The sequence below is a fragment of the Girardinichthys multiradiatus genome, chromosome 17 (genome assembly GCF_021462225.1).
Source record: "Girardinichthys multiradiatus isolate DD_20200921_A chromosome 17, DD_fGirMul_XY1, whole genome shotgun sequence".
NCBI classification, from domain to species: domain Eukaryota; kingdom Metazoa; phylum Chordata; class Actinopteri; order Cyprinodontiformes; family Goodeidae; genus Girardinichthys; species Girardinichthys multiradiatus.
This window is the reverse complement of record NC_061809.1, coordinates 19075969-19103883: the sequence shown is the minus strand read 5'-3', so window position 1 is coordinate 19103883 and position 27915 is coordinate 19075969. Positions and strand designations below refer to the sequence as shown.

Here is a 27915-nt window from a genome sequence, read left to right as displayed (position 1 = left end):
AAGTATTTCTGTTCCACTTCACAATTGTATACCACTTTGTGTTGGTCTTTCACATGAAATTACAATAAAATATATTTATTTGTGGTTGTAATGTGACAATATGTGAAAAAGTTCAAGGGCTATGAATACTTTTACAAGCCACTGTATCTCACAGGTTGCTCATTTGTGGTGCACCACCTCCTACCTTCACTTTGCAAATAATCACTGCATTTTGTTTAAATACAATGCAAACAGGACGGCCACATAAAGGTTTTAAAAAAAGAAACCAACTGTTTAGCAACCAACATTTTTTAAATTGGGTTATGTTTCAAGAAGGTAGAAGTCAGCTTCCATCTTGGCCCCTTTCTGACTAGCAATTGGCTTCAGCCTCCACGACCGATTAACTGAGTTAATACTAAATAAAGACAAAAAGATTTATCTGCTACAGGAAATAATTTTTTTCTTATTACATATTAAAAGAAGTTTATTTCAAAAGGTCTGAACTATTCAGTTAAATTATTAACTAATTGGCCTCATGTCTGAAAAACAAAGGTTTAGTCCATCTTGCCACCACAGAGTGCTTGCTCTGCTGGTTATTCCATAGACTGTCGCTTTCTGACAGTATGGACAGTCGCTTTCATTCTACATCCTGCTTTTAAGTTTCATGCATATGGTGCTACAGAATTTGCAGGCTGGTGACATTCTACAAAATTACTTATACTGCTTTTAACATTTTTGATGTTTTGTTATGTTTAAACCATAGCCCTTAATTTATTATATTGGGATTTTATGTGACAGACCTACAGAAAATAGCAAACATTTGTGAAGTGGAAGAAAATTGACAGTTTTACATTCACTAACATCTTAGACCTTCACAGAACATTGACTAATACTGGCATTGCTTCAGAGACCAATCATTCTATGTCTTTTGAGCTCTGGCTTTTATTGACTCCTTAAACATATGTGCTATCTGGTGAAAATATTGCTACTTAATACTCTCGTAATATGGCCAACTGTTGCTTGCTTTTACTACAATTAATGTTACATTACAGCTGCCCCAATTGATTCGTTTTCAACTTGGTCATTTTAAACAGCCACTTGATGCATACCACTGTGATTCTGGACCTAAAAAGGACCTGAATGTGGGAGAAAATGAGTCACATAGGAAGGATTAGGTCAATAGCTCAAACATTTGCACCATGTTTACACACAGCATGTCTCAGAGTCTGAAATCAATCATCCTGACCATTACAAATCTATTTCAAAACCAGAATAAGTGTCTGAATAACTTGCTGTTGTAATTGTTGATATTAAATCCAATAACTGAGCCGAAACCATGTTGGTCAATTTACTTAAATAATCTTTAATTTCAAGTTAATATACTGTAAAGACAAGTAGAGGAATGATTCAACTGACGGATAAGATGGTTTCACCTGGGTAGCCTCAAACATGTCTATGTGTATCTATTTATATGATTTTGAACAGACACAGTGTTAAATAGGCCATCAAGATCCATTTATCATAAACTCAAGAAGGTGTACACTGGTATGACGAAGCCCTTTTAAAGGTTTCTGCCTTACATGTTCCATTTGCTACACTTTCGAATTGCTACATTGAATGTTTCACTCAAATCCAACCATTTAGTCTGTCTTGTGTTCATGTTCATTGCCCACCCATCATATCGGTGCTCTGAAATGCCTAAAACACATTGTTCAAACTGAGAAAAAAAAAAACAGGATAGATAAATTAAAAAAGACACAGAATAATGTCCATGTAACAGGCGACTGCTTTGTCACGAGGCACTAAAACGTATTGTTTGTTTTTAGTCTCACAGCGATGTTAGCAATCAAAAACCAAAAACATAATATATCACTCATGCCCGATAATATCAAGTCATTTTGGAATCAGGATTCAATACATTTTAAAACAGATGTCATGCATGAAAAAAAAAACTAACAAAAACAAGAATATCCATTATTTTTGTCTGAAAGTTGATTCAAACAAACAAATGAGTGCAATCATCATAAATCAGTGTATAATCCAGAACATCATAACTCAATGTAATCTGCTAAAATTCATTGTATAACCTTTGAAAATGTGTTCCAAGCCAGTGAAAGTATTAAACTAATCATCCGAGCTGTTCATTCATTTTTAAAGTGCTAATTCCTCTCATTGCATTATGAAAAAAACAATAAAAGCAATCAGTGGGATGGAAACAACAGGGTGGATGGATTTGTTTAGAATGAACACTCATCAGTTATGCCTACTGGAACACACACTCACTTTTTGCTTTTGTTCCCCCTGCCTCTGTTGTCTTTTCACAAGGTGAAAGTGGGGAAAATGACAAAAAGATGAGATAGAGACCTTCCCACACTGGGTGTGTGATTATAAATCAACAAATCAGACACATGGAGGTCAGATGGGAGCAGAGTTAACTGAACATCCATTCCACGGTACCTGGTGGGGCATAAGTTTTCAGAGAAGGACGCTCCCGGGCTAGGGCAGATGCTCACCTAGATCAGCAGGAAGGACACGCCACCAGGTGATGGCAATTTGAAAAGGGCTGAAGGTAGCTTGCATGTCCTCCCTGACTCCACTCGCACGTGGTATTTACAATCTAAGCTGAGGTGAAACAGAAAAAGATCAGATTTGCATTTTTTTGTCCATTCTTAAAATAAGCAGTATAACCAGCATGTAGTTCTTGCCTTTTTTTCCTGTAAAATGTCAAGTCTGAAAGATCATGACAGAAGAGAAAATGGTCAAGAATCCGGGATGACAGCTTGGGGATGTGGGAATTAAAGGCGTAGACAGTTTTGCTGAAGAACAGGCAGTAATCCACCAATGGGAACACAGACAATGGTTGCACAAAGGCATATTAATGAAAACACAGATTTTAACATTGAAAAAATTGTATCAGATGCATCTTAGCAAGAATTCAGTTGGGAATTCCTGAAAAGGGTACATTTGACAAGACTGCAACTGATCACAGAGTGTTACACATACAGTATGTTAGATGTGAAAGGTTTTACATACAGTAAGAAACAATACCCTTCTGTAAGCAGATGAATTCTTTAATGCCATCAAGAAGATGGACCTCCTTGGATTAACTTAATGTAGTTCACTAGTAACTAATTCTCATGGTTGTTTTTGATTTCTATAAATCCTAAATGTTATACGATCTGTGGCCATGGTTCTCAAACTGTGGTACAAGTACAACTAATGTCTTTAGTGGTACTCAAGAAAATGTGGAACCTTTCTTTGCAAGGTTATGTAGGGCATTAAAAACCCAACAGTAATGAAGATGAGCATGCTAAGAACTACTTCATCAGGATTGTCTCAAAAGAGAAGTGCAATGGGGACATTTTTTAGAATTCCAAGTACAAATTAAAACAGTAACTATTAGTATGGTAGCTATTAGTGTTTCTATTAACTGTGTTCCTGTTCCATGTTCAAAAACTAGTGGGATTGCTACCTAACATTCTGAGTGACCAGGCTACTGCTCACTTAAAACAGTAAATACACTACCAGTCACAATTTTGAAAACACTTTCTCATTCCATTGAATGAGAATGAGGACTGCTGCTGATGTAATCAACACTTACAAAGAAATCAAAACTAAATAGTCCATAAGTCACATGTAATAGAGTAGAATGACAAAAGAAAAAGGCATTGAACGCATGTTGAAAATGTAGAGCAGAAAAGCATAGAACCCCAAGAAAAAGCTGAAATCTATCGGTATTTAGAAAGCAATCCTGCCACTTATCAGTGAAAATTAATGTTAGCTGGTTTAGTCCTAACTGATGGCCTGTAAAAAGCTTTACCATTGCCAAGATAATGCACAAGAAGCACCTAATAATGGGTAAGACCTCCACAACTTTATTGTTGCAAAACATACTAATGGTATTGGTTACAGACATATTTTTAAACTTCAGAATTCTCCAGCAAGCATCACTGGGCAAATAGTCTGGAAGTGTAAAGAACAGAATAAAGAATAATCAGATTTGCCCAAGAGTTGTTGAGAGGTTGAGAAAATAATTAGTAATTTACCCAATTATCATGGCCTCTATGAACCCTCACTGCACAAGACTCAATTGCTTGAGAAAAACCTTGTTGAAACCTGTTTGAAGGTTTGGACAGATTGTTGAAATGTTGGAAGAGATCTAGTCAGATTAAACTAAAATGGAACTTTCTTGACACTTTGATGTTATTGCAAACACCAGGTGGAGGAGAAATAGCTCTGCACAAGACCCTAAAAATACCATACCCACAGTAAAGTTTGTGGTCGGGTGTGTCAGAATGGGCCAAAATCACCACTGAATAATGTATGTGACTAGTTTCTATATACAGGACCATGACTAGAAGCTATCATCTCCAACTAAGACATTTCTACCATTTCAGTAAATGTGTTCAATACTTTTGAACTCTGTCATTCCACTTTGTTACAAATAATATAATTTATAGACATATTTGTGCTGATTTATTTGTATGTTTTGATTGCTTAGGTTGTTATTCGGAATAACCCGCTGCCCCTACTGTACAACCTAATGATGTTTAAAATAGGTTGTGCAGCACTGTATATGAAAAATTTTATGAAATTAAAATCATAAAAAGTAATCAAAATGACTACCATATGTAAAAGAGCAATATTGGATTTTGAGGTTTGGTTAGTCAGATACCAACAACTTTCCCAATTCAAATTCGAACTTTGTTTGACCTTCATGTTCATTTTAATCTGGAAAATAAAAATTAAATATGGAACACACACATAAATAGTATTCTGCAACAATCCTGCAGTACAAATTGATAATAATCTTTTATTTTTATTTTCTTTATACAGTATAAATCCCATAATCACTCAACTGAAAAACTCCAAATCCTGATGCATTGCTGTTTTTATGTCTGTCAGTGTGGTGGTAAGCAGAAAACTTTACTAAAGTGGTACTTGTTATAAAATGTTTGAGAACCACAGATCTATGGTCTATGAACCACAAGTATTCTTTGGTGAAACAGACACAATACAAATGAAGATTTGAAAACAAAAACAGCTTTTTGCAGAAAGCCATTTCATTTTTTTTTTATCTAAAGGAGTTGAGAGGAAGAGAAGAAGGCCCTCCATCACATAAATAAGTCAGCAAAAGCGCAAGTGGCTAGAAGAGGCCTGAAATGACTACTATCTTAAATAATGTTTTATTCCTTTTTTTTTCTCTTTAAGCCCTAGCATTCAGTCAAGTGCAAACAAGTCATTGTTTAGTGGAGGCATATGTATTTTTGGCACGTTTTCCATTAAGCATCAGCTATACACACACGTGCACATACAGCACAGTAAGTAGGCATGGGGTCTGGGACAAGAAAAAAAAAACAGAAGCAGGAGGTCGTCGGAGTGCTGAGCATCCATTCTTGGAAATTTCACAAAACGTTTTAAGGATTCATTTGTGGTAGGAGGTGGACAAGGAATTCACCCTCAAACTAAATTTAGTATCTATAGTTCTTTTTTTTCCCCCTTTTGCAGGAGTTAAAACTAATGTGAAAGTTATAGAAATTTGTTAAAACTACATATTTCAAAATACATGAGCAATCGAGTAAAACTATATATATATATATATGCACTTTATTTCTCCTAGTCTGATTTAAAACCGTTATTATTTTAATATTTTCCTTAAATATATGCATATAAGTGGAATTTTATTTTATCATTATAGCTTTCCTCTGTATGTTTACAGCATCTTTACATTATGTACATATGTATGTTAAATAGGCAGAAGGAAGGTTTATGTGAAATTATACGTCTATTTATTTACACCATGCTCCGAGAGCCACTAGGGGTCCGGTGTAGACTGAGGCGAGGGTCCGGGGGTATATACTGGTGTGGGTGGTTGTAGGGTGGAGGTGGGGGAGGCAGCGGGGGCTGGTGCCCATCATTGCCGTAGAAGCCATCTGGCGAACGAATGGGGGTGGACATCGCGGACTGGCTCAGCTGGTGGTGGTGATGCTGGTAGTGGTGGTGGGTGGGCGTCTGTCTGAGGAAGGCCTCCACACGTCCGTGGCCACTGCTGTCGAGCATGATGACTTTGACAATCTGCTGGCACTGGATGAGCGCCTCAGGCCGTAGATCGGCCACGCTCACGGCGGGTTGGTGCTGCAGCTGAATGGGGAGATGATGGGCGGGGGTGCTCGCCGTGGAATGCAGCTGCGGGTGCTGAGGTGGAGGCACCGGCCCCTGTGTTAAACCCTGCTGGAAAAGCAGCTCTCCGTGGCTGTTAAGAAGGGCCGCGCTCTCAGGACTCCGAGCCGCACTGCTGCTGCTGAGCTGGTACGTCTGAAGCCTGTTGTGAATTGACACCTAGTTTAGAAAACAGCCAAGAGAACAGCATCAAATGTTATAAAACTGGTTCCTCCTCTACAATCTGCCAAGCGTTGTTTTTTTTTTTGTGGGGGTGGCAGCACATTCACACACACACAATCACACAGGGCATGCGTAGGGAATTAGGTGTTAGGGACCAGTGAAGGTGTAAAATCATTGTGACTCCAGTCACTCCACCCCCACAGGTGCTAGGAACAGTAGATCGGATGCTGGGAAGACCAGTGTGTGACTGGGGTAGGGAGAAGAGCAGTGAAGGAAAGAGCAATTATACAGGAGTGGCCCCGTGGTTCCAAAGGAGGACACTGAGGGGCCTCCTGTGTCTCCCTTCCAAACCACTGTGTGGCACTATGGTGACAGTGGACATAGGGGGACTTCAGGGTCGAGGCAACCAGAACATAGACAAAGGTCATATGAAGAAGAAGAAGTGAAGAAAGAGGAAAGGAGGTAAGCAGGCCCACAAGCACAGATGTCTACAGGAAACATTAATTTATAATGTCACATTTACCTCTAAAATCTGATCAAGTTTAATATATGAAAAGCTTGCCATGAGATGCTAGTTATGACTGTATGAGGGATTTTTTTTCTTTTTTTCTTTGGAGCAAACCATCCTAGTTTCTAAGATAAATGTGCCTCGACATTCAGTTGCTCCCCACCAACCCATGACATTTACTGTTGTGTGAATGGCAGGTTAGTAAGAAGGTAGCTCAAACAATCTTAAAGATAGATCTGAGGTAAAATAAAAGACAGGGGAAAGCATTGAAGTTAAAATTCTTCTACTACTATTATTGGACAGAATAGAGGTATTGCACTTTTAGATTTAGGCTGATCATAGTGCCTAGGCTAACCTAACCCCTGTAGGTTCAAGGTATGAACAAATGCATGCCATATTCAACAGCCATAAACTTCAGTTTATTTTTGGATGATTTATTGAGTAGAACAAGAAAAATTTAGAGCATAATTCTAAGGCAAAAGGAAAATAATACATGGTTTTCAATATTTTTATGAATACATTGCATCTGTATTCACACTTTTTACCCCGATACTTCTAAATACAATACTGTGCAACTGACTTTGCAACTTCAAACCTACCAAGACATGGCCATTCACCTAAACTGACAGGTTGATGCAGGAAAAGCACTAATTAGATGGGCTGGGAGGAAGCCCAAGGTACTCTCTAGGAGAATCCGTTGACACAAAAACTATAACATAACCTGGTCTCATTTTAAGTGTACCACTATACATGTAAGGGGTCACAGTAAAAGTGTGGAAGAAGGTGCTCTTATTTAATGAAACCAAAATGAAACTTTTTGGCCTACATGCAAAATGCTTTGTGGTGAAAAACTAACACTACGCATGAACACACCATTCCCACTGTGAAGCATAGTGGTTGAAGTATCATGCTGTGGGAGTTATTTTCATCAACAGGGATGGTAGCTGGTCTGACTTCATGGTAACATGGGACAGAGCTGAATTCAGGGCAAATATAAAAGAGAAGCTGTAAGAAGCTACAGAAGGCTTGAGACTATATTTCCTCCAGGTGGTCAGCAACCCAAAACATACAGCTACAGCTATAAAGGAATGGTATGGATGAAAGCATATTTATGTTTCAAAATTAGCTATTTTGCATAGAAAAATTGGCCAACATTTCAGTCTCTAGGTGTGCAAAGCTGTTTGAGACTAACACAAAAACTTGGTTGTTCTACAGAGTATTGACTCAGGGGGGCTGAATAGAAATGGGAACAACACTTTTAGGTTTTTATTCTAAACAATGGAAAATCTTGTATGCTTTACTTCCTCTAATAAATATGTGCAACATTGCGTTTGTCTATCACATAAAATCTAAATAAGACACACTGAAGTTTATGGTTGCAATTTGACAAAATATAAAAAATTAAGCGGCACTTCTGTAACGCACAGAACTAAAGTTCCACAGCCTGACTAATCACAGAGGAGCTGTGTAGAAATAAACAGCCACAGAATGTCAAGGTGGCCCTTGTAGTTGGCTTTTTACTCCCACCCTTCACTCCACAGCCACATAAAGGACTCAAAAAGGTCATCTGGACCCTCGAGAATAAGGACTGATGGTACAATAGTTGGCTTGCTGTTTTACTTGCACAAAATCTTCACCTGAGATGTTCCCCGTGGAGCCCTGGCAAAAGGGCGGGGTGGTGGTGACTCTAGGTCAAATAATTGTTAAATTTATCCGCCTGTACTTTCCCATGTTAATTAAGTTTTCACTGCTACTATCCTGATCTTCAGAGTATGTGAAACTAATTGAAACTTTTGGACAAAGACAAGACATAACGCATATTAGCTATGATTTTATTAACCCACCTAAACCACCATCTCACATTGAGTTTATTTATCTAATAAGGTTGGGTGACCTCACATGCCCGCTGCAATTTACCCAGTAACATTCACTCACTCACTCATGCACTCCTCACCCACGCCTGCTTGACGCCTCTAGTCCTAAACATATGACAAGACCTGGTATTTTATCCTATCTCATCCTTCCCTGATGCTGAATCTACTGACTTACCTGCTGTTGGGAGCTTAAATGTATCTCAAAGCACTTACCTCAACTGCATTGTGTCCACTTCTTTCATCTATCTCTGTGTTTCCTAGGAAAGGGGGTAAAAAAACAGTGGAGTCAACAACATGTTGGTGGTAAGACTAGACTGCAGGCTATTTTGCAGCGTCCTAATAAGTATATTAGGGATAGTTATATATTAGTTTTTTCCATAAGTTCCTTAAGTTGGAACTCAAGTGCACATTTTGTGCATAGCAAAGATGAGTGATTGTACATTTTTTCAGTAGGGGAGATTCGGAAACGCTGTAAAATGGGTCATTAGTAATACATCCAATTAGAAAGTAGTTAAAATCCGAAATTCCCTCAACATGCTGTGTTCAGTGCTTACAGCACATCTGAAGAACTAGCACCCTATGGCAGACATGACCAGCATAAGTAGAATAAAGATTTTTAGGTATGGAAGTAAGTTTTTTTGGCTTATTTATTTTTCCCTGCTTCATAGTTATGCAGAGTTATGGGTTCTGTGTCTATGGCCATAGTAGTATCATGATCTTCAGGTGTAAGGTGATTGAGTTTAAGTTTGCTTATTTATCTCCTTTTTTATCTCTTTTGTTTACGTTGTCTTGGTGGCATTTTTTGTTCTTAGTTCATTCTTTGTTCATTTGACATTTCTCTCTGTCTTCTTCTGTTTACTTACCCTTCTCAACCAGCTCTCTCACCCTTCATTGGTCTCAGATGTGACTCATTCTCTACTGATTGCTTTGACTGGTACATGCCCATTACTTTGCTCCATGCCAATGCTCCATTTGTCTGCCTGTTTGCCTGCCCACGCTTTAAGTTCAGCTTTTGTAAGTTTATTGTTTAATTTATTAAATCAGTTTACTCACCATGATGTTCTCGAGTTCCTGCCTGCACTTTGGTCCAGCCAACAACCCCTTAAACATGACAAGTAGTTGCTGATGCTAATGATGTAGTTATTTACAGGATTATGATTTTTTTTTTTTTTTTTTTTGCAAAATAGCTCAAACTTATTCAGATGGGATGTAGGATGTGTTAAATTTTGAGGATAGTGTGTTCAGTGTCAGTTTTCTGCTACATGTGGTGTTCTGCAGGTAGACAAAAAATAACATTTTTATCTCATCTGACCAGCAAAGCTTTTTTCCCTCCCACATTCACTTTATTATTTTATCACATAAAATCCATGAAAAACATGAAGCTTTTAATGGGTATGAGCACTTTTGTTAGCGCTGTACAATGTTTCCCATTTTCGTTATATTCCTATCTAACATCAGATTTTTACACAGTTTTTAGGAGTAAACAGAGTGACATAATTACTCTGTATTTCTTAGGCATGTAAAAGGACAATTTTTGAGGACCTCCCTTAAAGAGTAGTTGATACTGATTAAACCATCGCTTGATACTGATTAAGTTGATATTGATTAAACCATCGATTAAACCAAGACAACTTTAAAAATCCATAAGTACACAGCACAAAAATGGTGGACTGTGTCTGCATCTAAAAATGTAACAAAGTAGACTAAAAAGACAGCAAAATAGAAATATTTGTAGGAAAATGCTGAAGAGGAAATAGATATTTTTTTTAGAATTTCTACTAATGAATAACCACCTCCCTCTTTGAATATCAGCATTGTATGTTTCCAGACCAGTACCTGTGCCATTTTAAAAAGCAGTTCACTCTCTCTAACACACACACACACACACACACACACACCTGATAGGGAGCCCAGTTTACTGCGCAGCTCTAGCTGTGTCCCATTGCTCTTAACTGACTGGGTCTTGGCTCCTTGTTGCTTTTCCAGCTCCCCTGTAAAGAAGGAAAACCAAAACAATTACCCTCTTCATCGACATGAGGCTGATTTAAAAAAAAAGATTGATGAATGGTGATGTCAAAGAGCAAAAACATTAACTTGCTACTCTCTTTTAAAAGGCAACACATTTAAATGTTTTTATACTCAAAGGCCCTTACTCTCCAATTGCCTTTCTCTCCCACAATAAGATCCATATTCAAAACACAATTCTTCATCTTTCTAATTAAACCTCACACTTGATGATCACTGCCTGTCCTTTCAATTCAAATTAGGGCTAAATGTTTTCTTTCCAACAGATTCTATTTACAAACTTTGAAACTATCTTTTGTAAAGGTGCTGCTAATCATGACCATTAATGTGAGGACAGTAGAAGTAAACATGCTGTGTATTTATTATGTTTCAATGAAAATGGATGAAACTGTGTTGTAAACAGATTTCATCATTATTTAGACTTCTTTACATTTAGCAACTAAGATTGTTATCTAACTTAAGCAAAGTAGAGAAGCTGATTTTTAATCTAACAGAAAAAATACTAAATACTGTAAATAAAATCTACTGCAGCTCTTCTGTAAAGGCCACAAATGTTTGTTAAAGAACAAGAGAACAAAAAGCATTGTGAAGATCAGACACACCAGACACATAAGGGATAAAGATTTAAACTTGGCTTGGGTTATAAAACAGTGACCCAAGACTTAAATATCTAAAGGAGCGCTGTTCAATCATCCAAAATCGGAAATACTCCAATCCTTCAAGACATGGCTCGCAAAGAGAACATTAATCAGAAAGGCTGCCAAGAGTTCCATTATAAGTCTGGAGGAGGCACTCAACAAATCTGGACTCTACACCCCATTCTCATCTTAAAGCATGGTGGTGGCAGTACCATGCACAGCAAATACTTTCTTTAACAGGGATATGAAAGCTGGTCAAAGTTCAACAACATTGGCTGACTTAAAGCACAATGAAACAGCTGCAGTGCGTTCTAGGGTTTGCTCATTTTTACAGATGCTTAGGGATTTCAGTCTGATTGCTACTCCACTCACATCTCTTAACTCCATTAAAAAGCTCTTTTTTTGGTCTCTTGAAGCTGACAGCCCATTCTCTGAATTGAGGAAAAGATCTTCAACAGCTCCTATCCTCCTCCATTCCAATCCTGCCTCCAAGCTCATCGTGGAAGTGGATGCATCAGATTGTGGTGTTGGTTTTGTCCTATCCCAAAAATCTCCCTCAGATGGTAAGCTTCACCCATGTGCTTTCTCCTCTTAACACTTTTTACCCACAGAAAGGAATTATTACATTTAGGATTGAGACATTGGCTCGAAGACACTGAGCAGCTTATCAATGTGTTGACAGATCATAAGAATCTCTCCCACCTGCAGTCTCTTCAGTGCTCGAACTCCCGACAATCACACTGGTTTCTGTTTTCTCACATTTTAATTTCACTATCACGTACCATCCTGGATCCAGAAATATTAAACCTGATGCATTCTCGCTACGGTCCCCCTTTAGATGATACCCCTGATAAACCAGAACCCATTCCCCCTCAGTCCTGCACTATGGTGGCTCTCTCCTGGGATCTGGAGAGCCTTATCCAGCGTGCACTCCAGAACGAACCAGATCCTGGATGGGATTACTCAAGGATACCTCCATGTCCTATCTTCCATCTGTTCTCGTTTCTCCTGTCACCCTTGAGTTAGCCAAAATATAGATCTACTCCATCATTGTTTCTGGTGCCCATCTAAGGATGTGCAGGACTACATATCAGCCTGTACCATCACTGCCACACACAAAATTTCCTATCACCCTCCTTCAGGTCTCCTGTGACCTCTTTCCATTCCCAGTCACACATTGCCATAGCCTTGGGTCCCCAGTTCACAGCTCAAGTTTGGAATGATTTTTGCTTCGCACATGGTGTCAAATCCCATCTCACCTCAGGTTTCCATCCACAAAGCAATGATCTCTGTGAACACATGAACCAAAAACAGTCTCTGGTGCATGTGCTATCCAGACTACCTGGAGCCAACACCTTACCTGGGTGGAATACGCACGCAATTTATATATCTCGGCACCCTCCAGTCTGTCCCCTTTTGAAGACCCCTTGGATACCAGCCTTCTGTTCTTCTATCTTCCTTTCTTGATTCCACCAGTCACCAATGAGTCAAAACCCATCTCTTTCTGTCAAAAAATCTGGAACCAGACCAAATCAAACTTACAGAGAACTTCAGCCCTTTAACAAGAAGATCATCGACAAGTAACACATTCCTGCTCCGACCTAATTTGCTGTTGAAAAGGTTTGGTTATCAGCTGAAATACTTTTCATTAAAATCATGCTCTCAAAAACTCTCCCCGATATTCTTGGGTCACTGTCTGCCTTAAACTTCCATCACACCTTTCCTGTTTCTCAAATCAGGCCAGTCCTTTCCAACTCCTTGTTCCCTTTGGCCAAGTCCCCTCTACCTGCCAGGATGACGACAGGATGCTCATCCTGCCTTCATTGCTTTGTTGATGTCTGGCGCTGTGGCCTTTGTTATTAATACATTGTGGACTGGGAGGGATATGGTGTTAAGGAATCACTCTTGACTTCTCCGTTCCTTCATCTTGGATCCTGATCTCATCTCCGACTTTGAAAACTGCACCTTCTACATCTGGTCATCCACCAGAGGGCATCCATTGGAGGAGTTGCTGACATATCCACAAGGCATGTGTTTGTGTGTGTGTCTACCTCCTCTGATTGCAGGGTGTGACCGGCAGGTGCGTCCTCACAGCTGATGCTTGTCAAGCCCAATCAGGAGGAACTTAAAGAGCAGCGGATTCCCAAAGGCAGATGCCGGATTGTCTTGCTTACATGACCAGTGATCAGGCCTACTACTTCTTAGTTTGTGCATTCTTTGGTGTTCCTGTGCTTGCTTCTTTGTTGTCCTCCTTTCAGGAAACCAGTTTTCCAATTCACACTCCTGGATTCCAGTGCTCTGTTTTACACCTCAAGACTCCTCACAGCTCTTCTGGCTGCCTTGTTGTTCTTGCTATCAGTATCGCTCAATGACAGTCCACCATTACTCACCTGCCTGTCTGCCCCCCGGCGTTCAATTGCCACTCATGTCTTCTCCTGGAGGAACAAATAAGAAAATCAATACCAACAAGCACCAATCACCACCTCCTGCTGATCTCTGTGAGTAAAGTCACCTTTTCCCCTTGGAAGTTCACCACCTCTCCAACAGTAAGCCAAATGTCTCATCCATACTTTTCATCATATCTCAAACATATCTGACATCTATGATAACAACTTACCTGCCATCCTAAGTGTAATCCTTGATTTCTCCTGTGAACCCAGAAGAACACTCTCATTAATTTACTTGTATCAGTAAACTTTCAAACTCTTTGGAGTCCGTAAATGTTGCCTGGACCTGGGTCTCAGACCAAACCAACAACACATTTTCTTTGTTAACTTCTGCTTCTCTTTACATCTTGTTCCCCCTTTTACTCTCTGGGCTGCAGGCCCTCCCTCGCTGGGAGAGGTAAGGCAGTTGCTCCGAATCCCTGCAAGAATTCTCTCCTTGATGCTCTCTGCCAGGACAGAGCTGCTTGATGTGAAGGCTTTTCATACATGTCAAAGTACAGGCACGGTGAACTGTGCTATTGTCTAGAGACCTTCAGAAGCACATTACCCTGTACAACTCAGTTCACAGCCATGTTGTAGCCTGAGCAGCAAACCAAGGCAGAGTTTAATACAAATCAAACGATTTCTTAACTCATGTCTTATCTCTGATTTGCTTGGTTTTAACAATATTTGAGAACAGTCTCACACACCAAAAATGGTGGCTTTGTTTACAATGTGAGAAAATGTTGCAGGGAGGATTAGAAAAATGATCATAAGGCTATTATTATTCAATTGAACAACAAATAAAATAGAAATGCATGCATAAGTAAAAACAAAAAAAACATCACTTCTCCCTAATTTAGTAGCAGCAACTTATTTTAATTAACAACTGTCAACTGTCGCTTTGATAACTTAAACACACTCACACTCGATGCGTATCTGCTCCATCTCTGACACCTCTGCAATTGATTCCTTCAGGTCTTCGACAAACTTGAGCAGCTCCTCAGCACTTTGGGCACAAAAGTGGAGTACTTGCTTCTTGTCTGAACCATATGGGGAGAGGATAGTGATTCCATGAGGGTAGTCTGTGGAGTTCAAAACAGATTGGATCCGTCTCAAAAGTGAGAAAACAAGGTATGGTGTTGCTGCAAATATAACAAATAAATATTGGCCTGAACTGAAATCTTAAAATTTTTCTAAACTTTTGTTGGCTAAAGATTAAAATTTAAATTTAAAGTTCATATTTTGTGTCCAAATCACTGAACCACAGACATAGAGTTCTAATAATGACAAATGTATGTATCTACTGCTATTTTCAGGACTTTTTAGAAGACAAAATTAATGCATAATACCTAAAGCTTACAAAACATTAACTAGTTAATTACAAAATCTAAAAAAAAAAAAAACAATAATTGAACATAAAAGTGTACAGATTCTGTAAAGTAATTTGGTTTTAGACTGAGGAGGGGATTTCCAAAGTTGTGCTTTATTCATTCAGAACCACTGCTTCTGAATGAAAGCATCATTGGTCAGACTTTTTATGGTATGCTTATTTATTTTTGTCTCGTGGCAACTAGTTACACAGCCTCTGAAATGCAAATATTTGACCGAGTTTGCTTTAATTTTTGCGAAAAATATGGGACATTTTGGTTCAGTGTCTATTCGTCATATGATGCAAGTGTTCATAAATTGGTAAAGCTATTGTCAAATGGCCAAACTATTGACATATGGATATATAATATTTTTTGTTTGTATTTGTGTGCAAGATTTATACAAAGTGTAACTACAAGCCTCACTGAAACATTTGTCCTTCCATGCACCTGAAGGTATCATGTATGCAGGCTGATGGAATCTCAAGTGCCATCAAATACTTTTTCCAAGGAAAGTACGCCTGGTTGATCTCAGAGCCTCTGCTATTTTGCTTAAATACTACAATGGGCTGCATGTCATGGCCCTTACCTTAAATGGCAATATTTGATGGGTTGGGAAGCAAATTTATTTGTAAAATGAATATTAAGTAGCAAGGACATGACGGTCACTTACATTCATTTTCAAAAAGATGGAACTGCATGCCAAGTAGGCCCAAAGCTTTGCAGAAAGTATAGGCAGCAGAGCTCTTCTTCTTTGGACAAAGCTTCAAAATCTGCAAGACAGGAAAAACTGTTTAGAAATATCAACTATTTAATCATTTAATCCTTGTTCAAAGCCAGTATTAATGTTCACTCTAACCTTCAATGTGTGTCAGAGTCCCAATGCTTTCATTTGAATGAAAAATAATTGTGTGGCAAACCTACATCAAGATGTATTAGAGATGCTGTGGATCATTTTCACTGAATTGCCCTCCAAATAGAGAAAAATGAGGCAAATCGGTTTCACAATGATACTGTTTGGTATAATTTTCCAGGCAAGTGGTATCAAACAGATACATCACATTGGCACTTTAACATCTCTTGACATGTTTAAGCTGGTGGAACAGGAGACAAATCAGATATATAGTTTCAGTCTTTCCTCCTGTTTGGTAGGATTTTTCAAGGCAATTCCTGCTCTGCTTTCTGGTCTTTCACTCAAAAATGTTTCTTTGGGAAAAATACAACACTGGTAACCTGTAGTTTCAGCTGCACAAAATTCAACTTTGATGTTGGTGGCTAACTTGTTTCAACACTTATTTTAAATTGGCTGATGTCTATTCTTGCAGATCCCTTACCTTTATGCTTCATTGGTAAAAAGAGGAGAAAAGGGCTATACTGATACTAGGGCTTGACATAATTATTAGTGTAGTTAAATACTTTGGATAAATGATCCTCAGATGTCTCGTAATGAGTACATTAATTAAACCCAACATAAAAAATATGATCACTCAATGCTCTATGGTAACTTTAAATCGCTCAAACCTTTATCATCTGCTTCTGAAACAACTCTCTAGAGGACTGACCTTTTCTTTAGAGGATGCACTACATTTGGCACAGTCTATTATTAGAAGAAATAGCTTGAGAGTTCTGAGTTATAAAACAACAAAGCGGATGAGAAGCTTTTAGAGGAGGTGGTGCATTGCACCTGTCACAGAAAAGAAAGCAGCTTTAAACTTTCAACACTTTGCAGCATGAACAAGCTTTTGGGTGCAGATATAAATGTGTGAATACAAAGCAAACAGACTTCAAATCTCTATTCATGTTTTTTTCATGAAAATACTATTAAATACTGTTTTTGTGCCTTTTGCTTAGACTCAGGTTAATAATTGTTGCTGCAGCTAATGCAGTTAACTTTCAGGAGCAGGACCACACCTCAATCACATCTCTAATTGCCCAGCAAAACTATAATTTTTCACCTTAAAGTATTAATAGCTTTATTCCTTATCTTTACCTTCCTAACCTTTATGTCTTTAATCCCTCCCTCCATTATCCACCTAATTCATTCCTTCCATTTCCCTAAGGCCTCCATCCATCCATCCATCCATCCATCCATCCATCCATCCATCCATCCATCCATCCATCCATTCATTCATTCATTCATTCATTCATTCTGGGGGACCCCAAGCCATTGCCAAGTAATTCACGATATATATACACAAATCAGATGCATAAGTCACCTGAGCTAACTCCTTTTGATACAGAGGAGCAGTGGCTCTACTGCAAACTCCATCATCCATGTCTAATCTTCCTGAGTGAGAGTTGGAACATAGACAGAACATAGACAGACCACTAAATTAAGAGCTTTATTTTGTGGCTCAGTGATTTCTTCAACATGACAGACTAAAAAATAATGCCTATATTACTGCAGATATTGCCCCAAACTGTCTGTCCATCCCCAACTCCATCTTACCATCACTACTTCATTTTTCCCTTATCCATAATGTCCACCAACAAACTTCCTTATTGCTCATCCATAATACATTTATTCCTCATCCCTACCTCTGCCGTCCTTACCGCCTTTATGCCTTTTCTCCAACCCCCTGATAGAGTACTGAAAGAAATTTCACTAAAGCAGTTTATTAACCAGGTGTTATTGTAGGTCGGCAAGAATGCAATCTCTCCTAACTAAAACACATAGGAAGTGCCTATTAGTTGGTCAAAAAAGAGCTAAACATCTTATACCACTAAACATCAGAAAATGTGTGCTGGTTCCAAACAGTTTGTATTTAGAAAATTGTCTTGAATTCAGTTGAAGCAGGAAAGACAAAAAATAAAATCCAACAATGTTTCTGTAAATAAAAATGTCAAGTAAGTACAGTATTTTGTTGATTAAGTAGGGAATTGATGAACTATTTTAATGATTTTTTGTTTGTGTGGTTTTATAAAGATTGTTTCAGATAAAAGTACTACTTTTACAGAGACAGATAGACCAGACAGAGCAAACAATCTGTGAATCTTCTTGATCAACTGCAAAACAATGAGAATACATTCATCTTATATTGCAAGAACAAAATCTTACCCTGAAGAAAATCAGAAAATGTCCCACTGACAGTCCTCATATGCAATCTGCATGCCAACTAGTTGTTTAGGAGGCATGCCAGAAAAGAGTATTTTCTCTCCTACCATCACAAATGTCAATTTGTGTAGTTTTGTGTACTTTGAGGTTGTTGCAAATTTATTACAAATAGAGAAATAAGAAATCACATTTGCATAACTATTCACAGCATGCACTTTAAATACTGGGACATGCTAGTGACGTATAGAAAAAAATACAAACTTGTGGTCTAATCAAAACAGAGTTAATTCACCAGACACAAAATCAATTTTCTTCCATTGACATCTCATCTCAGTACTCTGAAATAAATCCTATAGAACAACTTTAGGGCGATTTGTTTTTCTTTTTTTAGAGAAGAGTGCATTCGAATTTATAGAGATCTCTCTCTCTCTCTGTAGGCTCCACCGTTGCAATTTTATCAGCAAGTATTTACTAACATGGGATTTTTCCCCCACGAAATACATACAATTAAAGTAAGAGGCTGTATTTTTCAGCAATTTTATTGTAGGACTATGCTACTACAAGAAAAAAAGGCTTAAGGTTATTTACACAGCTTTAATAGGGAAGCCAATAAATGTGCTTGGTACTTTTTCAGCTATTTAGCTATTCCCCCTTCAAGAATTATTAAAAAACTGTTGTGCTTGTCAGTTCGGAATATAAAAACATCAACAACTTCTTGTCTCTTTAAGATGTGAGACACAGCATATGTGAAACCTGAGAGGCTTAGAGACTTTCTGGTGGGACAGTAATCTTACCACAATCAGATCGTTGAAGAGGAAGACTTCCCTCTGGTGTGCTGCCTGTTTCTGTGCCTTGTTGACGTCTGTTACCTCAAAAAGTCGACTACAGCACACTAATCTTCTGTGAGGGACAGAGAGAACCTGAAGACATGAAACAGATGTCTAGGTAAATAACTTAAGAGGGTTTCAAATTTTTCTAAGAAACAGATTAAGAAGCTATAAATTGGACTTTCTTCAAGAGGATCCAAACTGGATATGCTATTTTAACTGGTTTAAATTAAAATCTGTTGTGATGGACACAAAATGTAATCCCAGAAAGAGACAGAGCACGTGGGAACAGATGGGTCACATATCCATCAGCTCCAAGAGTCCCAAGAGATTCTAAGTGAAAATTAATTTCAGCAAAAACTGGAAATAAGTGCTTCCCCAAACAATGGCATGGGGGGAAACAGGACATGGGAGATCGACAATCACACTCCAAACTTAGTACTTTTTGCTAGCCAACTGGATAACAACCAGAAAGTTTGTACAGCTGCAGATTTGGATGCAGATGGTGTCTGTCAAACTGTCAAATGGGGGAACCTTGGCATAACTTTTGCTGATGAGGAGAAACAGATGAGCATTGGCTAAAAGGGTGCAGGCAGATAATGTCCTCTGGGCAAGACAGCAGTTTGGACATTTTTGGCTCATCCAGGAGCTGCACCTGCAGTGACCACTTTCAGGGTTACCTGTGGCTGAATAGGAAGATGCTTGACAGCCTGTTAGCCTGACAAGGAGAACTGCACTTAGACTCAAAATTAATAACCAACAAAATGCACTCCAATTCTTTTTTTAAAATTAAATGTATATATTTTTAGTCCCAGACTCTTGCACAAAACACATCGGATTAGTAAACATGTATAGTCTGATGTATATATTTTTTCTTCCTAAATTGTTGCTGTTCCTCTTTTAAGCCCTATGTCCCTCTCCAGGTTTACCCAGATTAAGGTTTGTGCTTTTGGAGAGCGATCTAATCGCGTTTTCACACTGTTTTCACACTGTTTTCATCACCTTAAATCACGAGTCAGGCTCGAAACCTGGGTGTAGTGATGGACTCAGACCTGAACCTTCAGAGGCACATAAAGACAGTAACAAGGTCGGCCTTCTATCACCTAAAGAACATCTCCAAGATTAAAGGACTAATTTCTCAGCAGGACCTTGAAAAACTAATTCATTAATTCATCTTTAGTGGAATTGATTACTGCAATGGTGTCTTCACAGGTCTGCCTAAAATGTCGATCAGACAGCTGCAGATCCAGAATGCTGCTGCCCGCGTCCTCACTAGAACTAAGAAAGTGGAGCATATCACCCCGGTTCTAAAGTCCTTACACTGGCTCCCTGTAGCTCAGAGAATAGACTTTAAAAAAATGTACTTCTGTTAGTCTATAAATCACTGAATGGCTTAGCACCAAAATACATTACAGAATTGTTGTCAGTGTATCAACCACCCAGACCTCTCAGGTCTTCTGGCTCAAATCTACTCTGCACACCCAGAACCAGAACTAAACATGGAGAAGCAGCTTTTAGTTCTTATGCTCCACTAATTTGGAATAAACTCCCAGGAAACTGTAAAAGCACCAAAACCCTAAGTTGCTTTAAATCAAGATTAAAAACGTATTTATTTAGAGTGGCTTTTGAATGTGTTATCTAAACATTCTTAAAGTTTTCAGTCCAATTTTCCTTTCATTTTCTTATCCATCATTCTATTCTCTTTTTTTAAATTACCTCTATTGTTTGATTCTCTGTATCATTGTAATGTTTTTCCTTATGAACAGCGCCTTGAGTGCCTTGTTGCTGAAAATCGTTATATAAATAAACTTGACTTGACTTGACCTGTTCCCTCAGATCTCATCACTGCAAGGTACACAGGCCTTCTACAGTGTGCCTTTCATTACACCAATGTCAAAAACATGTAAAAACCTCATTAGGCTGAAAGGTCTCTCGCTATGAGGTTAAGAGAAAAATTCCTGCCAGGGTCTCCTGTGATTTTATTCAGCTTGCTTTACCCTGATATCCCTAAATAAAATCAGGTTTAACAAATTCCCTTCAGAGGTCACATAGTTGGTAAATTTAATCTCCATGTATGCCTTTGTAGACTATTGTCACAAATTTGCCTTAAACCACCATACAGCCAAAGTGCCATATGTGTAACAATAACGCCTATTGAAGTATATTCAACACACATCAATGATAACATTAGAAGCACTTTGCCATCTTACAGTGGTCAGGGTTATGCCAAATTATGCCTAATTCTGCAAATTTGTTTACAAAATACATACATTTACATCTAGTGTAAGTGCTTCATTTGAATTAGCAACCTCTAATTAATCTAGACGCTTCGAAAGCATAAAGACACAATGCAGGTAATAAGGTGACATTTATATCATTAAACAGTGTTAAGGTTATAGTGCTATACTTGTTTGTTAGAGAACATACATGTCTAAACTGCATGATAAAGACCAACTCTTACACCATAAATCTGTGCCGTTGACAGGCCCTGGAAGAAGAGCTTTACTCAGAAAAGCAGACAAGACAAAATGCTATGTGTGGATAAAGAACTAACATTGTACATCACACTTAACACACCATCACCAAGATAAACATAGTGTTGGCAGCCTTATTCTATGAGGATATTGTTCTTCAGCAGGAACATGGTAGTTGGTCAGAGATGGTGGGAATATAAATAGGGATTAATACAGTCAAATCCTGGAGGTAAACCTTTTAGAGGCTGCAAAAGACTTGAAACCGGGTCAGAAGTTCATTTTCCAACAGAACAATAACCCTAAACATACAGACAGAGCTAAAATAGAATGGTTTAGATCAAGGGTGTCGAACTCCAGTCCTCGAGGGTCAGTGTCCTGCAACTTGTAGATGTGTCCCTGGTCCAACACACCTCAAACAAATGGCTGCATTTACTCCTCAGTTTACAGTCAAGTTCTCCAAAGTCCTGCTAATGACCTAATTATTTGATTTAGGAGTGTTGAAGGAGAGGAACATCTAGAAGTTCCAGGTTATCGGCCCTCGAGGACTGGAGTTTGACACCTGTGGTTTAGATCAAAGCATATTCTAATGCTAGAATGGCCCAGCCAAAGTCCAGATCTGAAGTCAAATGAGAATCTCAAACACTTGAAAACGGATGTCCACAGACACCTTCCATTCACACAGAGTGAGTGTAAGCTATTTTACGATGAACAATAGTCAAAAATGTCCACCTCTACAAGGTACAAGGCTGGTAGAAACTGTTGGGGTCATCCATTTTTTCAAAACAGGAGAGGACATATCTGATTTCTGTTTGTAAGTAATAATTTTTGGTTGAGAAATTATTTTTCTGAATTATGATTTTTAATTATAATTTTTTGATAAGTATTAATTTATCAATAATCATAGTCCTTACAAGACATACCTATTTATCTATTAAGCATTGTACACGGGTCTAAATATATATGCACACCACACTTTTAGTATTTGTATTTGTAAAAAGGTTTGCAAATGTTCCTTTCATTTCACAATTATGGGCTTTGTTGTTGTTCTATCACAAAATCACAATAAAACACTTTGAGGTTTGTGTTTCTAATTAGTCAAAATGTGGAATAATTCAAGGGGTGTGAATAACTGTGCAAGGCACCATATGTATATCGTCAAGTCAAATAACATGACGATCCTTGTCAAATGGTTGACAAAATTTAAGGCCATTATTCAAATCCAAGACTTGTTAAATATCATAAATGTTTTACCAGTTATGAAAGACAGGTATTATAATAGATTGGACAACATAGGATGTTATAATTGTGCTAAAGAAGGAAAAAACTTTATTAAAGTCCCCCTCTTTTTATGGAAGACTGCCCCCATTGGTGAGAACATTAACTTCCTGTAATAATCCATCAATGTTTGGGTTTGACAGCACTCCTTCTGTAATCCCATAGCTACTCATCTATCACTGAGAGACTGAAAAGGCTCAAGCCAAGAGGGTACGAGAAAGATGCGCGCAATTCTTTAATGTCACTGTTTCAATGTCATTTGGAAGGTTAGGAAGCAGCTGAGATTACATTTTGAGACCTTGAATTCAAGGCTTCATTCATCTATTTCTGAACATATGAAAAATAGGGAGGAAACTTACAACAAAGTGTGGACGAAGCTGATGGTATGCCATTAGTTCCGCAAGTTTTTAACTGCTCTGTCATTAATTTTCCCTGGAAAGCAGCTAATGCGACATGTCTGAGGCACAGTAACAGACTTACTATATTGATCAGATCCATGGGACCATGAAACACCTATGAACATCTCAACCCCTGATACATGTCTTTTCTAGAATTGTTTCTAATTGGAGGCTCTCATTTTTGGATGCAGCTTGCTTTGCACTGTTGTATTTTAGTATAGTATGTCAAAAATGTAACCGATGAGTCCCGGAGAATAATTGCTAAGAGCTCCATTCATTTTAGGTCTTCTATAGAGAAACTTGTAACCAAGCCTAAAGATGCCACAGTTACAAAAAAATCTGCCACACACACCAAATAATGTGGATAAGTAATTGCAACCATCCATCCATCCTTCCATTTTCTATACCAGCTTCTTCCATACTGGGTCACGGGGGAGCTGGTGGCCAGCTCCAGCAGTCTGTGGGTGTACCCTGTCCAGGGTACACCCTGGACAGGGTACACCAGTGTACCAGTGTACCAGATCGCCAGTGTGGTTAAGTGATTGTCAAAGATATTTAAAATTCAAATGCATTTCCCTTCAAGCTAACTGATAAACACAGACCTGTATAAAAATTGGCAGCTATCACAGTTAGCCAAGATAAATCTGTTTACATTTTGTAAAGCTAATAACATCATTTGAATAAATAAGATGAAGTTGGTTTGTTTTAAACACTTATTTTGGAGTTCAGTAACATAATGTTGCTGAACTTCTTTGGGAGCATTTGCATCCCACCTTATGGGCACTGCTGCATGCCCCCTATGGACACTGTTGCAACTGCTCAGCAATAGCAACCTAATGTTAATTCAAACTGTTTAAGAGTCCAATGATAGCAATAGTTAATGATGTATCTAGATGAAGTAATAAATTGTTACTAATTAATTGTTGAGCTGTAGGTGAGACATTTAATGAGTAATACATGTAGTAAGTGATTGTGATAAGGACATGAATAACAATTGGTTAATTGGCATGGGAAACCTATTATTCAATAAAACTACACTTATTTCTGTGAGTAGACGTTTTTATGACACTATTTTACCATTGCATCCTTACCGTTTTCATGCCTACAATGGACAGCTCAACTTTGGAGACATAAGTGACGTGATCTTCATTTGAGCGTAGCTCTCTCAGTTGTATTCTTTCATAGATGCCCACCACCATGTCTCTGGGAATATCAGCTCCATCATCGACACCTGAAATAGGAATGTGCAAAAGAAAACAATGCCTTACAAAAATAAATCAAATAAAAGCTGCATTATTATCATATTGAATGATCTGGAAGCAGTGCAAACATCTCCTTCTCAAATCCAACAATATGCTCTTTTTTTGACTTTCTGTCCCTCCATGCATCCAATAAATATTGGTTATGGGTAATTTGTGAAGAGGTTAATTGGTAAGTAACCCATCCAGATATCACCTTGCTCCTAGAAGACTTGATGTCTAGAACACAGTGCTGCTCAAAGCCAGGGCAGTTTGACAGAGGTAAAACTGCATGTCATTAGGCTTAAAGTGTGCCCTCAGAATGCTCCCCATTATATCAGCACAGCTGTGTTCCTCTGTGATGCGTTGGGGGTTTAATGAGGCAGGATTCGTGTGAAGAAAATGAAGCTGCCACAACTGATGGAAATGTCAGTAAGTCATGGCGGGACACTGCTGAGACTTCACTGCTCATTATGAGATCATGGGTGAAGAGGAGATGAACACAGGGAAATGTGTGTCAAATTAATAAGAAGCATTTTTGCTTCAAAATGATACATTTTTGTATGGCTTTTTTTGCCAGTCCTTCCACTTCTGTGCCTTAAGACACAGCAGCTGAGCTCCATACCTGACAAAATCAATTGGTTAACACTATACAGACCCTTAACCATCAGAGAGAATAACTTAAGTAAAGCATAGCACAGACCGTCATTGTCCATTAGGTGTAAACCATTTTCATCTTTATTCTTATATATATGTCAAGTACGCCACTAGCAATGCCATCCAAATAATGATTCCCTGCGATTGGGTGAATATGGCTCTAGTGTAAAGCGCTTTGAGCGGTCTGTATGACTGGAAAAGCGCTATATAAGTTCAGTCCATTTACCATTAAACTCAGTTGGATGCAATGTCATTCTCCACCCTTACCTCTGCATAAAATCTCTCTGGTGTTCATTGCTCTCTATTTCCTTCAATTACTCTGCCCGTGTCCCATATCCCATTCTCCTAATGAAAGTTCTGTAAGTCTTCTGTTGTTCTATCATTAACCCATCTATCATGCTGACACCTAGTTCTAGTCTGAAGTTTGGTCCTGCTTTAAACCCACACATGACGTATTGACACGGCAGAAGAAGATATGAAGTCTGAAAACTCCCTAAACACTTTCGTTGTCATTTTTATTTTTTCTATTCTGATTTGGAAAATGATAAAATAAAATTTTACACTTTTGAAGACTGTGTTGTAATTTAACCACAGCAAAATTAATCTTATCAAGTTGTAAAGAGGGTGTGTAATAGAGATGCTGCTGTTTTGGACTATTTTACATCTTATGATAGGGACTAACTATAGCAAGGTAAAAAAAACAAAAATGGCCACTGCTAAAAGCCTAACAAAAAACATTTTTCTGAAAGAAAAGGTTTTTGTTGTCCTTTTAATACAGGTCCTTCTCAAAATATTAGCATATTGTGATAAAGTTCATTATTTTACATAATGTAATGATGGAAATTTAACATTCATATATTTTAGATTCATTGCACACTAACTGAAATATTTCAGGTCTTTTATTGTCTTAATACAGATGATTTTTGGCATACAGCTCATGAAAACCCAAAATTCCTATCTCACAAAATTAGCATATTTCATCCAACCAATAAAGGAAAAGTGTTTTTAATACAAAAAACATCAACCTTCAAATAATCATGTACAGTTATGCACTCAATACTTGGTCGGGAATCCTTTTGCAGAAATGACTGCTTCAATGCGGCGTGGCATGGAGGCAATCAGCCTGTGGCACTGCTGAGGTCTTATGGAGGCCCAGGATGCTTCGATAGCGGCCTTTAGCTCATCCAGAGTGTTGGGTCTTGAGTCTCTCAACGTTCTCTTCACAATATCCCACAGATTCTCTATGGGGTTCAGGTCAGGAGAGTTGGCAGGCCAATTGAGCACAGTGATACCATGGTCAGTAAACCATTTACCAGTGGTTTTGGCACTGTGAGCAGGTGCTGAAAAATGAAATCTTCATCTCCATAAAGCTTTTCAGCAGATGGAAGCATGAAGTGCTCCAAAATCTCCTGATAGCTAGCTGCATTGACCCTGCCCTTGATAAAACACAGTGGACCAACACCAGCAGCTGACACGGCACCCCAGACCATCACTGACTGTGGGTACTTGACACTGGACTTCTGGCATTTTGGCATTTCCTTCTCCCCAGTCTTCCTCCAGACTCTGGCACCTTGATTTCCGAATGACATGCAGAATTTGCTTTCATCCGAAAAAATACTTTGGACCACTGATCAACAGTCCAGTGCTGTAGCCCAGGTCAGGCGCTTCTGCCGCTGTTTCTGGTTCAAAAGTGGCTTGACCTGGGGAATGTGGCACCTGTAGCCCATTTCCTGCACACGCCTGTGCACGGTGGCTCTGGATGTTTCTACTCCAGACTCAGTCCACTGCTTCCGCAGGTCCCTCAAGGTCTGGAATCGGCCCTTCTCCACAATCTTCCTCAGGGTCCGGTCACCTCTTCTCGTTGTGCAGCGTTTTCTGCCACACTTTTTCCTTCCCACAGACTTCCCACTGAGGTGCCTTGATACAGCACTCTGGGAACAGCCTATTCGTTCAGAAATTTCTTTCTGTGTCTTACCCTCTTGCTTGAGGGTGTCAATAGTGGCCTTCTGGACAGCAGTCAGGTCGGCAGTCTTACCCATGATTGTGGTTTTGAGTGATGAACCAGGCTGGGAGTTTTAAAGGCCTCAGGAATCTTTTGCAGGTGTTTAGAGTTAACTCGTTGATTCAGATGATTAGGTTCATAGCTCGTTTAGTGACCCTTTTAATGATATGCTAATTTTGTGAGATAGGAATTTTGGGTTTTCATGAGCTGTATGCCAAAATCATCCGTATTAAGACAATAAAAGACCTGAAATATTTCAGTTAGTGTGCAATGAATCTAAAATATATGAATGTTATATTTTCATCATTACATTATGTAAAATAATGAACTTTATCACAATATGCTAATATTTTGAGAAGGACCTGTAGATGCAACAGTGTAACAGGCTATGAAACCTGGTCCAACTCCATTACAAAATGTAGTGGAAAAGAAATGTGATAAATAGCAATGGCACATTTCATAAAATACTGCTAACTTTTTTTCGTTTTCAGAAAGCTACCCAAAATTTCTGAGCAAAATAGCAAAGAAATGTATAACTTTACCAATTTGTGTTTGCTATATTACATTTACTGAATTTCAGCAAGTACGTGTACTTCAATAATATTAACAAGTACTTCAAATACACAAACACAAAGCATTTTGCACTCATTGGTAAAACCATCTGCCATTCACTGTTGTGCTAGTTGTCACACTGTCTCTGGTCTCACTTGAAGATTAAGCCTTTTAAATAGCACAGCAGATCTGTAAAACCCAGATACTGCAGGGGTTTGATGGCAAATGAGATACCAACATCATTTCTCAATCTCCTCTCCTTCTAAGCTTAAGCT

General features: G+C 38.5%; 1 protein-coding gene across 5 annotated transcripts in view; it reads right to left on the bottom strand.

Annotated features, from left to right (window-relative positions):
- Positions 1–1322: 1322 nt before the first annotated feature.
- The window catches only part of iqsec3a (IQ motif and Sec7 domain ArfGEF 3a), a 164886-nt gene continuing 138293 nt past the window's right edge, over positions 1323–27915 (bottom strand). For 2 of the 5 annotated variants that reach the window (XM_047389794.1, XM_047389798.1), the window contains 8 exons: positions 24283–24422; positions 19012–19137; positions 15836–15935; positions 14719–14877; positions 10602–10694; positions 9757–9804; positions 8917–8960; positions 1323–6318 (listed from right to left, as the gene is read on the bottom strand). In XM_047389794.1, the coding sequence (XP_047245750.1) occupies positions 5773–6318; positions 8917–8960; positions 9757–9804; positions 10602–10694; positions 14719–14877; positions 15836–15935; positions 19012–19137; positions 24283–24422 (1256 nt within the window). In that variant the 3' untranslated portion in view covers positions 1323–5772. The remainder of the gene's footprint in view (positions 6319–8916; positions 8961–9756; positions 9805–10601; positions 10695–14718; positions 14878–15835; positions 15936–19011; positions 19138–24282; positions 24423–27915) is intronic. The other 3 variants (XM_047389796.1, XM_047389795.1, XM_047389797.1) reach the window with 3 other exon arrangements.